Source organism: Myripristis murdjan, chromosome 1, assembly GCF_902150065.1.
Source record: "Myripristis murdjan chromosome 1, fMyrMur1.1, whole genome shotgun sequence".
Lineage (NCBI taxonomy): Eukaryota > Metazoa > Chordata > Actinopteri > Holocentriformes > Holocentridae > Myripristis > Myripristis murdjan.
The window spans coordinates 6,892,930-6,905,967 of NC_043980.1; the positions used below are offsets into that span (position 1 = coordinate 6,892,930).

The 13,038-nt window shown below is 43.3% G+C and overlaps 1 protein-coding gene across 1 annotated transcript; it reads left to right on the plus strand.

The window, feature by feature from the left end:
* Positions 1-1,724: 1,724 nt before the first annotated feature.
* Positions 1,725-4,864, plus strand: LOC115366056 (homeobox protein Nkx-2.3-like). The gene is made up of 2 exons (XM_030061275.1): positions 1,725-2,409; positions 3,914-4,864. Exons 1-2 carry the CDS (start codon positions 1,965-1,967, stop codon positions 4,552-4,554), a joined length of 1,086 nt encoding a protein of 361 aa, XP_029917135.1. The 5' UTR covers positions 1,725-1,964; the 3' UTR covers positions 4,555-4,864.
* Positions 4,865-13,038: the final 8,174 nt, after the last annotated feature.

The following is a 13,038-nucleotide window of genomic DNA, read 5'->3' on the forward strand; positions in this document are numbered from 1 at the left end:
TCTTAAAATAGATCATATCTCTATTCGTCAATAAATAACATATTACAATCTCTTAATTAACGTAATTTGAGCATTCAGAAAGAGAACTTAAGCAATGCATCATTTTATACTATTTCATTTTGAGCGAAGCGCCATCCACCTGCCTTGTGTCCACAGAGGAAAAACCAGGCAGGCAGAGCAGGGGGGGGCGAGCTGGGGTGTGAGAGAGGCAGGGGTCCCTCTAAAACGGAAAGGGGAGCTGATAGGGAGCAGATTAGGCCCGGCTAAAAATGTCAGTCAGTTTTCCTGGAGGAATTTTAATTGCCCCGGGGGGCCCTTGGTTATCGGCCCCGGACGGTTATTAATACAACACCCCTGATAACGAGGGCGGAGAGACAGGGAGCACAGGCCGCTGCCGGCCGGCCAGGCTGCGTAACACCTCAGAGCAGAGGAAAAAGTGTATTTAAATACAAGCTAATAGGGCTGCCAAGGCCACAAGAACAACTTATGATTGTGGTGATGGGTGCTAGAGTTGCGGACAGGGTTATAATGGAGGGTAAAACCACCTGCACTCAGCTTATACAAGTTTTTCTTTTTTTATTTTGAAGGTTTACCCATCAGACATTTATTAGGTCTAGTGTCATAGTTAGTAAAATATTGGCAGGTTAACAAGAATACAACATTATACTTTTTTTTATTTATATTGTTGGTTGTCATGGTGTTTGGAACCTACATAGCTGATAGTATTTACTTCGGATATCCTGTGCAATTGAATTTGACCATTTTCACGCTAAAAAGTGAAATAAAACACAAAGCCCGTGTGTTCCCACCGGTATTTCATTCTTGTCAGAATGGAAAATGCTCTGAAGCAGCATGAAAACCATCATGGGACATTAAAATCTTCACTGAGAGCCTCCTTCAAGCGGGGCGAGGAAGCTCTCCCTGCAGGATTTACACTCTGACACGCCTGAAGCTGTTGAGTAAAAATCATTTCCAGGCCTCCACCATATCAGCAGTGAGCGACACTGACTGGACGATGTCCTGATTTTTGAAAGGCCAGTATCAGCAAACCGACTGCGGTTTGACCCAAGCGGGTGGTTTGTGTTATGGTGATTACGGTCAGCCCAACCTTTTATTTACCACATCACTGGAGTTAGACTGCAACACAGGACCAGGTTTCCGGTGGGCCTACTATCTCTTAACCTTGACCGTGACCTTAAAGTGGCACCGGGCAGTCCTGCATTGGTGCGCCCATCCTGCACCTCTCCAGGGTGCGCACACAGATTTACGCACGACCCAATACACTGGCACAAAGGTACTAGTCGACTGATTAATTTTGAAAACTGCTGATGAAATGCAAACATAAAAGGTATAAATCACAAAATTTCAATCATAAAATAGGCTATCAGGCGTGCAGGCCTGTGCTTTCTGTGCGTAAAACCTGTCCAAGGCTGCTGGAGGGCTTGGCTCCAAAAGATAAATACAGTATAGTGAAGCAGGTTGTCAGACTGCATTACAGAGAAGAAGTGAGAGATTAACAATCAGTGCCATTACACTCAAGTTTTTCCACCGAATTCACAGTAGCCCGAAAACAAAACGGTTACAAGAAATACGTCACACCGCCCACCTTCTCTCTCTCTCTCTCTCTCTCTCTCTCTCTCTCTCTCTCTCTCTCTCTCTCAGCTCCCAGAGGTTCATCCCAACTCACACGGACTTTCCATTTCATACACCCCTCCCCCTGACATCAGAGAAGGCAGAGGCGCTCCTTCGCCCCGATCCAAACTCCACTTACAAAGCCAGACATTATATCTGTCAGAGAGGAGACCTGCATGGACAAACCTGGGACTACTACCCGTCTTTTCGTGCATTTCACGGCGATGAGGGATTTCAGCGGCTTAGCGCACCTCCGACCACCAAAGAAGGGGCTATTAAGGTCAATTATTTGCTAGAAAAGGCGGGTGGGGGGGTAAAAAGAGGGAGTGTGCATGTTACTCGGCGGGCTTCACTTCCTTGACGCTGCAGAGCAGGAGCTGGATGGCATGATGCTGCAGAGCCCGCTCACCTCCACGCCGTTTTCTGTCAAGGATATACTCAAGCTGGAGCAGCAGCAGCAGCAGCAGCAGCAGCAGCAGCAGCAGCAGTCCGGGACCCTGGAGCACCAGCACCGGGCCCACACCCAGCCCCACCTGCACCCAGCGTCTCCGCAGCAGCAGCAGCAGCAGCAGCAGCACTTCCAAACCCCGCCGTCCTGCATGCTCGCAGGGCCCCGGGACAGCCCCTCCTTCTCGGACGGCGAGGACAACCTGGCCTACCTCAGTGCGCTGGCGGTGCGGGAGGAGGACCGCGGAGAGACCAGCTTGTCCCCGGACATGTACGTCCATCCCGGGCTGGCAGCCAAGCTAGAGGCTGAGCTGGACGAGCAGGAGAACAGTGAGTTGAACAAGCCGGAAGCCTTGAGAGGCTTCCTCTGTACAGGACAGACAAAGAGCGAGAAGCGAGAGAGGATACAATAATAATAATAATAATAATGGTTATGATGATAATAATAATAATAATAATAATAATAATACACAGGAAACATCAGATCTGATATATAGGCTACTTATAAAAAATCTAAGCAGTTATTTTGAATGTCAAATCTTCCACTGCCAGAAGCAAACAAACTGTTTTACATTTACAGTTACCTTAGCCAACACCGAGAGGGGGAAACTGTATACAGAAGGATATATAGGCCTGTATAAAATACATAAATAGATAACTGTTTCTATGTAGCCTAAATAATCAACAGGGCCACGGGACAGACTACAGTGGTTAAAACGCACTGTGGTTTAGTTTGATTGAAAATCAGAGAGGAATAATTGTTTGTACTAACTTGCAATATTATTTCTAACCGGGTAAATATTTTGTAACTGATGTGAGCCAGCTGTGTCAATAAAATGGTTGTTTGTAGGCTTTTCCAAAGCTCCTCATTGTTCAGTGGATCATTTTCCAAAATCAATCTACTCGTCCTGGGACACTGAGGTTAGGCCTATTTTAAGTTTGAACCCCCTGGTCAAATATAGTGCAGTCGTTTTTTGTTTAATTTAAAACAGAAGAAGCAAAAAAAAAAAAAAAAATCCTCTTTGAACTATTTTAGAATGGAGAGCCATGCAGTTCTCTTCTGCTGGTAGAGTTATGAACAACAGACGTTTTCCCAATAAAGAGCTATCAAATGGTGGGAGTCAGTATCACCGGGGCGAGGGCCCGAGACGAATCTAGTTAAGTCTGGAAACGTCAAACACTTTCTAGTGGTTCGGCTTTGCGTCTTGCAGAGAATGTTATGATGTGTGGACCATAAACCAGCAATTAGTTTAAAGAGGCCTGTAAAAGAAATGACACCGCAAAGTAGCGCTAATAAACACAATCACAGTCACACACAGGCGCCTTGGAGAGCCGCATATTCTTTACAGGCTCGTTATTGAGCATGCAGTAAACGCGACCAGGATCTCAGCCGCTGGTAATTTTAAAAGCTGAAGAGGTCACGGCTCGGTGAACTGCAACGTAAAATGCGTTAACCTAAAATGTGTTAGACAACTGTGTTTTCTTTATCAGCCTCCCCGGGTCTGCTTATGCATCTCCGCGTCTCGTTTTATCACAATTAATTTATTTTGTTGTTAAATAAAATCGAAATGTGTCCTCTCTCCATATTAGAAACGACCCAGTTTTTTTGCGTCAAGGCCTCTTTCACTAAATATTTTGCAGAGCTTGATTGGTTTTTAAAAACATTGTTTGCACTTGTGGAGCTGGTGTGCCTGCTCAAACTTAATCTTCAAAACTAATAATTAACTAAAAAGAAGTTATGTTAACTCTGATTTGGACTGATATCAGCACTGGCATAATGTTGATATATTAATTTTTATTTTTAATTTCTTTCTTCCTTCTCCAACCCGCCCAGAGAGCTGTGGGCTGGCGTCCCGGGAAGAGGCAGGGGAGGGCGGGCAGGGAGACTCGGAGAGGCCGGTGCAGAAGCAGAGGAGCCGGCGGAGACCCCGGGTGCTCTTCTCCCAGGCGCAGGTCTTCGAGCTGGAGCGGCGCTTCAAGCAGCAGCGCTACCTGTCCGCCCCGGAGCGGGAGCACCTGGCGACCACCCTCAAGCTCACCTCGACCCAGGTGAAGATCTGGTTTCAGAACCGGCGCTACAAGTGCAAGCGCCAGCGGCAGGACAAGTCCCTGGAGGCTGCGGGGCAGCATCACCCTCCGCCGCCCAGGCGCGTCGCGGTGCCAGTGCTGGTCCGGGACGGGAAGCCGTGCCTGGGCGGCGCGCAGACCTACACCGCCGCTGCACCGTATGGATCCAACCCTTACAGTTACAATGGATATCCGGCCTATTCTTACAACAGCCCCGCTTATAACACCAACTATAGCTGCACATACACCAGCATCCCCGCCCTTCCCCCGTCAAACACCCCCAACGCCTTTATGAACATGAACTTGGGAAACGTCAGTGGCCTTGGAGGCTCTTCACAGACCCAAACACACCAAGGGACAGCCGTCACACCTTGCCAAGGCTCCCTGCAGGGGATCCGGGCGTGGTAGCCTCACCAGAACCAAACGCCTTTTTTGTATGGGGCTCTTTCATTTTGGTCAGTTCACAACCTTTAGAAGTGTGTGTTATTTGGTCGAAACACCTCAGAAAACAGTGTTGCTTATATAACGGATGTGCCTTCGGATTTATCTGTCAGTTGAATTGAAACTGAAATTTCAGGTGCAGACTGGTAATGTCTCGGGCTACTCCAAGTGTTTCATCTTCAAATGGTAGCCGAAAATAGTGTGCGTAAAAGTTTGGCTGGATGCTGTATTGAACAGTGAGTTGAAATGCTATAAATTTCATTTTGTGGTCCAGTAATTATCGGCGCTCCAGATTGGCACTGGTAGGAATGAAGCACAAAGGGAAATTTACGCGCATGGTTTGCGCAATTTGCCTCATTTTCAACTCAAAACATAAAGTCATTTTGTATGTTTGTTTTTAACATGGTATATTTTTTAGGCTATGGAGATAATTAATTGCTTTAAAGTGCTTTTGGTCCAACAGAGGATATTGTTTTAGTCTATTTCACATCTATTGAAATAAATCCAAGAAATGGGACAAGGTGCACTTGATTGTGTTTAAAAGAAAAAAAATCTGAGGTTAAAATTCACATCTTTTCTCATGCAAAACTTGGGTTGTGTGAGTGTGTGTGTGTGTGTGTGTGTGTGTGTGTGTGTGTGTGTGTGTGTGTGAGAGAGAGAGAGAGAGAGAGAGAGAGAGAGAGAGAGAGAGAGAGAGAGAGAGAGAGAGAAATGGAACTATCATTTGAATTTGAATTAAAGCCGCTCAATTCATATGAGACAACTGAAACAGTGATTTTTGTTAATAACAAGCCGCAAAGAATAAAACGCAGTAATAGTGTTACATCTTATGGCTCCCAGGGTCAACGTGCCCATAAGCGGATTGGATGCATGGTGGTAAATTCTCCTTCATAAACATATTTAGGAGAGGGCGGCTGGAGGAGGCCAGGCCACAGGAACTCATTGTGCCGGTGCCAGGCGATGTGAAAGGAGGAAGTTATTCTCCATTTGAGGGCCTATAAAGGACGCGATTAAGCACCTAAAATACCCCGAAGAGGGAGCTGGAACTGGGCTGGGGACTGGGAATAATGGCTCTTATTGGATTCTCGGACAAAAGGTGTGTGGTAGGCAGAGCCAGGCACTCAGCAAAGACAAAAGCGCACAGGAGCTGTGAGATTGACGTCCTAATATTCCCATTTGAGGCGCAGGCAGCGGGGTTATTCTGCACAGAGAAGGGACACGGAGGAAAAATGTGCTCACTTTTGTTCGCTTTTCGGGGCCTTTTGTTTGTTCCCGCAGAATGGCTCGCCGAGATCCCCAGCCGCGAGGTTTCGGGGGCAGCCGGGCTGGAGGTGATGGCAGCGGGGAGGCATTTGTATGAAAGAAGAGGGTATTATTGCTACAAGTTTCACCATTTATCCTGATACAGAAAATGGAGGGGAGAATTTGAGGGAAGCCTGATGAGGGGCGAGTGAGATTCGTGTCTTGTAAGCTATTATTTCATGTGGAGGATGTTGTTTTATGCAGAGCTCAGACCTGTATGTTGTATGGCATTGTCTCGAGTTTTTGCAGATTTTTAATAATCCAATAATAAAATATAGGATTTAAATGAATACCACAGCAAAACTACAAGCCCCCTAGAAATATTATGCAGGTTATAAATGAATCCAAGGTTAAACTCAATACTACGCATCACGGACTCACTGCACGGGAATATGGGAATTTAATTTGAATAAGGGAGACTGCGCCTGGTTTATATTAATTTAAGTCAAACGGGTACGTGTCCCAGGGGTGGATCCTGGACCGAGTGGACCCAGAATATGATCCATATCCTTTGGGAAGAAAGTCTTTAGTAGCTCGATGGATACTGGCTGAGGTGTGGAAGCATTAAGAGAGGGGAATTCCTCTTTATTTTTTATGTTTTAGGTCGAACTGCATGACTGCCTGCGCTAATTAGGCGTTACGCACAAAGCCAGGCCTGGAAATAACATGCAGGGTCAAATTCAGGGATGTAAGTGATTGCAAACCCTCCTCGAACTCCCTTTTGGAAGTTATAGATTTGAGTTTCCCGAGCTTTTACAGTGTAAATATGAAATTTGAGATTATATAGCCTAAATTTAGAGAATTTATCATAAAAGTGAAAAATTCTTGAGGATTTAAGGGTTTAAAACGAATGCTTTTCGTAAGCTATAATTATTTTGTTTGTTTATACTGGACGTGTTTTTCTTCTAATAGTTTCTGGAGGTTGTATTAAACCCACCTGTTAAACCTGTTTATCGTGACTGGAAGAATAATAGGAGACAGGAGTACGGATTAACACTGCAGGAAGAGCAGTTGCTCTAAACAATAAAATCTGGCAAAGTCTCAATCTAAAACCATAATTTCCAACAAAACATCTAAACTTGGCTTATGTAAATAGTTTGGAACAGGATATTATTATTTATTCAAATTAAATCATTAGGCCTATAAATCACCAGATAAACACATTAGTGAAGACTGAGTCCTGAATTCCTCTTGGTGTGAGTTTTTAATGACTTGGCCTCCGAGCAAATTTCAAACCCCCACCCCAGCATACAGAGTTTTTCACTTAATTGGCGTGCGTCACTGCGTCTCTGCCTTTGTGGCATCATTTAAAATCTTGTTCATTGTCTTGGAGGAAAAATAGGTTAATCAGACTAATGGGCAACCATTTAAAGACAGTATAAATATGACCAGATTATGTAAAAATCCATTAATGTCAGTGTTATCGGCAGAGATCTGCCTGTGTCTCCGGCTCCTTATCAGCCCAGACCGCGGGGCTCGGTGTCAGATTGGGATCTGACAGGCTGCATTAACCTGCTGAGGCGCTGCGGCTCCGCTGCTGTTTGGCGCTAAACAACATTTAAGGCCAGCAGAGCCGCGTAACGCCGCCTCCCCGCTCCCGGGATTAATTGAGACGTAAACAGAGGGCCGCCGAGCTGCGTGCGGCCTGCGCCCCGCGGAGCTGCCTGCCGGGATGGACGCAAATAAGGAAGGCGACGCGGAGGCGGCGGCCGCACGTGCAAACACGTGTAAATTCTCCCTGCGATGATTTACTGAACCGAGACCGACTGTTAAAAATGAAATGACAGCAATGAAATCAACAAGTTCATAATTAACAATAATAGGATAACAGTCAGCATCATCATCACCATCATATATGAAGTGTGTGTATCCATAAATATAGGCGATTGATGTTATAGTACCACTACTACTACTAATAGTAATAGTAGTAGTAGAAGCAATAATAATATTTAATTAATAATACCTTTACAATTAGTCGTTAGTACTACTAATAATGCTACCACTATAGCCTACTACTATAACTGCAGTTCTACTAACAACAACTACTACTACTACTGCAACTGCTGCTTTACAATTACTAGTTCTACTACCTGAAAAATAACAATAATAATAGCTTAATATTAACGACAACAATAATATTAATAATATCAACAATTATCACTGCATAGGGGTAGATCTGTCGTCCTTCGTTCAGTTCGTCTCTCTCTCACTTAACGAACACACACACACACACACACACACACTATGAGTGTGTGTGTGTGTGTGATAACAATGACAATGCAAAGTCAGCTTTGTGTGCTGTTCTGTTTACCATGACTACCCAGTTAACCGCAGCCCGAGCAGTGTGTGTGTGTGTGTGTGTGTGTGTGTGTGTGTGTTTTCTGTGCAGATGGAGGATTATGAGACTCGGACCAAGCAAACACATGCAAGTTTTCACCTAATCACCTTGTATCCACCTATTCATCAAGTGCGTGTCTGTAGCCTGTGTGTGTGTGTGTGTGTGTGTGTGTGTGTGTGTGTGTGTGTGTGTGTGTGTGTCTGGAGGGGGCAGTTTTATTAAATTTTTTTTAAGTTTAAATCTCAGTGAGCTCCAATTTGATTTTAAATGGGCTTTCCACAAGGGTGTATAGGCTGAATATAGCCTTTAGTCTATAGGCAGCAAATCATACACACACACACACACACACACACACATCAAGAGCCAAAATGCAACTGTGCTCTCACTACATCATTGTGGAAAAAAGAAGAAGAAGAAGAAGAAGAAGAAGAGGAAGAAGAAGAAGAAGAAGAAGAAGAAGTCAGAAAAAATCAAAATCAGAAAAAATAGCCCGGGTCATTGAAATGTGCCTCAGAAAATGAAGGGAATTGCTCCATTTTCTTGTGACTGAGGCCAAGAACAAAATACAAACTACACTTTGGTCAAACTCCACTGCGCTGCTATGAGGGAAAAATGATTTTTTTTTTTTTAAAGATATCCGGATAATTAATACTTCTCCCAAAACTGAAATGCACAGACCCCCCTGTCTTCCCTTCACATCCTCTCAGGATTAATCAGTTTCATTTTAGTGTCAATTTAATGGGACATTTCATGGGGCATACAACTGTTTTCTGTTTTTTTTTTACAGACACAAACAAACATAAATCCCAAAAATGCAAACATGCACAAATTCCCCTGAAACTGCTGAGAGTTCATGAGTTTGTATTTCTCCCACTGACGTGTAGAGCACACCTCTGTTGAGATGTGAGATGAAAGGGGTGAAATTAAATATTTAAAAAGAAAAAAAAAAATCAGTGTCCCTTAAAAAAAAAAATCCATTTTGGGAAAGTTAAAAGCTGCCATGCAGGTGTTAAAATTGTTCTCTCACGGCTAAAACTGGAACTAAGCTCATTTTATCAGCAACATGCTGAGACTCTTCAAAACTCTTGTTTAGAAAATGTAAGAGCAAACTGAGGACTTTAAAACAGTGATTTCTTCTGACATACAAAATAAATGCAGCAAGAGCAAATATGTTTACCATCAGACTCCAGCCAGCAAAATATTTAATTCCAAAATGCAAAGGATCTGTTTTAGGAAATAAAGTTTTGCCTATGATGTTTTATTTTCCCTGCATACATTAAAGCCACAGTGAATTACATCTTTAAAACTGCTACTGTTTGTAATTAAAGGGCTCAAAACAGGTCGAGACATGAATCAAGAACAGTCAATAGTGAGCTTTACATTCGTGCTACATATTTCAGCTGATGGATATCTCATTTTCACCGCTCAGAAACGTTATTGTCCCGGTGCTTTTTGCCTGAATAATGAAGATGCTCCTGTTTATAGCAAAGATCCGTATCAGTTTCCACACGGTAATGTCATTTTCATGGATCCTACACCGTCCCATTATGCGCGCTCAAGGTCGCCCTTACTAAAATGTACACAATGTCCCTTTAGGGCAGAGGTGGAAAGTGTATCAAAATGCTGTACTGCAATAGAGGCTTTGCAACTTCATTTTAATCATTCTCAGAGAAAGGGTGCTTGCCCAGAAACAGTATCTCTCACAAAAAAAAAAAAAAAAAACCTCAAGTACAGAGTTACTTTTGAACAAAAATCTTTTGAAAAGCTCTCATGCATGTCTGAGATTTTCTCCTCCCCCTGTCAGTCTTGGGAAGGTTTTTCTCGACTCTCTCTCTGAGTTTTTCTTTAACCACCCACATGTTATTGCAGCGGGCCTTGTGTATGCGGTTGCCGCCACTCACACAGCTCTTATGATTGGTCATTAAGGAACGTCACTCCTCCTATCAGCCATATCAGTGAGAGGCTCAGGCAGTCGGGACAGGCCCGGACAGATCAGCCTGCATGCAGCCAGAGAGGTGCTTTAGACTGCTGGCAGGCCTGTCACCATCTAGTGCTACCATTACTGCTGATACTGCTGCTAATGCTACCAATAGTACCATTACTATTAAAGGAATACTCCAATGTTTTGGGCGAAATAGCCTTTTCACGACGTACCCAGACTGAGACGAGTTGTTCGATACCATTTTCACCTCTGAAAGTCCAGTGGTTTGGTTCCTAAGGGTAGCATTTCGTGTTAGCTTAGCATAAAGACTTAAAGTCTATAGGAGTCATTAGCATAGCTCTGGCAAAGTGAAAAAATAAACCTTAGAGTTACTCCAAAGCTGTCTTATTTACACAGTGGATCATGTGGATTTGAAATACATGACTTGCCATTAAAAAATAAAGTTAGTTTGTTGTTGATCTTCCTCTACCCTCAGCGGTGCACAGATCACTGCGATAGGCGGAAGGATATAAATGTGTTCAGCAGTTCCACCATCTAACCTCTCCTGAAACCACTGTCGTGTTTAAAAAAAAAAAAAAGCCAAGATGTGTATTTCAAATACACATGATCCACTGTGTAAATAAAACAGCTTCAGAGTTGCTGTAAGGTTTATTTTTTTCACTTTGACAGAGTTAGGCTAATGACTCCCATAGACTTCAAGTCTTTATGCTAAGCTAACATGAAATGCTACCCATAGGAACTGAACCACTGGACGTGCAGAGGAGAAAATGGTGTCCAACATCTGGTCTCAGTCTGGGGAAGTCAGTAAAAAGAGTATTTTTCCCAAAATATTGGAGTATTCCTCTAATGCTACTGCTAAATGTACTAAAACTATTATTAGTCATTGATACTAAATTCACTGTTACCACTTTTACTTCTACTCAATAGTGCTACTATTGCTATTACTGCTACTGCTAGTACCGCTACCACTACTTATGCTATTAGAAGGACTTCTAACTTCCTATTGCTACTCCAGCTGCTACTGCTACTACTTTTACTGTTGCTGCCAACACTGCTGAGACCACCGCTACTGCTACCCCAACGCCAATGACAAGTACTTACATCACTGCTTGTACCATGAGTACAACTTCATCGACTACTACTGCTAATGACAATAATTAAAATTAAAATGTGATATTTATTTGATCTCAGTTGCTGCTCCTGCTGTGGAGCTTTTTATATCATTCTTGTCCTCTTCTAATGTGACTTTAGGTTCCTTTGCTGCAAATCTGTTTGACCTTTAATATTAATAGAGTTGAAAGTATTTGATTGCCATGGGGAGAGTCCTTCACTTTTTGCCCTGCAGCTGGAGGGGAAGCAGCCTCTTGCTCAAGGACACTTCAGCAGGTCAGAACAGGAGCTCTCTGGTTGAATCATAATCTCTCTAACCCCTCAGCAAACCTGCCAGCTATAATGAAGCCACACATGGTGTAATTATGATTTTTGTGGGCTTGAATGTGGGGTATAATTCTTTGCTGCATGTCATCTCCCATCTCTCTGCTGTTTTAAGTTTCCTCTGACTCTCTCAGGTACCGTTCACTGAAGTGAAGAAGCCACAGAGATCATCTCACCCAAGTGAAACACCCTGTCCGTCATGTGTGATGCAGGCATTTTTGGGGATGGCGGATCATCCATCCGTCAAATTCAGACTGATGATGTAGCCATTACGGCCTCTCAAAGTTTGAGACTTTGATGATTAATTATCGCGCCCATCTCAGGTAAACGGGTGTAACTTTGAGGGTTGGCAGGCGTACAGCACCAAGAGGCATCATCCCTTCATGTTGCACTGAAGCTGCACCAGAAATGTCTCAGGTCCCAACTTCAGACCTCATGCAGCTCGTTCAGTAGAGTAAGAAGAAACTAGAGCTGTTCTGAAAGAGTAATAGCTTTCAAAGCGAGATAGTTTCCCCTTAAGTGTATTTTTTTTATTAGGATTAGACCAATCTATTTGTTTGCCACTAGATACAGGAGAACCTAAACATCAGATGTTGGAAAGTCGACCACCTCTGATGTTGAACGTTCCTCCTTCACCAGGAATAAAGAAGATAAATAAAGAATAAGCAGTTGGTAAGATCTGGCAGAAAGTTTTATTCTCTTTGCACTTGTAATTGTTCAGTGATGCGTTTGTGAATGAATTCTTCATTTAATAAATGGTCTGATGTATCCCAGTCTTTTCTCTCTGGTGGGGAAAACTGTGGTTCTCCACCCTTTTTGGTGTCAAGGACCGCCAACTTGACAGACATCAGGCTGCGGACCCACATCTGATAAGACTTAGTTATGACTGTCTGTACTGTAGATTGGCAGATTCACAGTGATGAGTGTGAAACCAACCAGAATAGTCATTCTTATACTTCTTTTCACTGGGCTAACTTCTAGTCCATGAAATAATTGTGAAATGTTATTGCTATTTTTGGAGCCGCTGTGTTAAAGAGCTGCTGACCCTGGAAACATTTCATCAGTCTGGGTTTCAGTGGAGAGTTATAGGGGCGATTTCCCAAACAGGGATTAAGCCTAATCCTAGACTAAAATGCCCTTTCAAACTGTGATAACTTTAATTCACTCTCTGGGTCATGGATTGAAAAAGACCTAGCACTGACGTAATCTAGATTTAAATAATCCGATTTCCAGGTCAAAGTTTAGTGTTAATTCTGAAGAATATGAACGTTCAAATGAAACGAGGCTGCAGGTTTCTGCTTGCCAAAGGAGGAACCACATCTGTTTTGATTTTCTCTATCACAAACTTATACTGCACAACACCGATCCAATCTACCGCCAGTTATATCCAGTTCATGGATGCTTTCACATTTGCAATTCTAAACTCCCGTGAAGA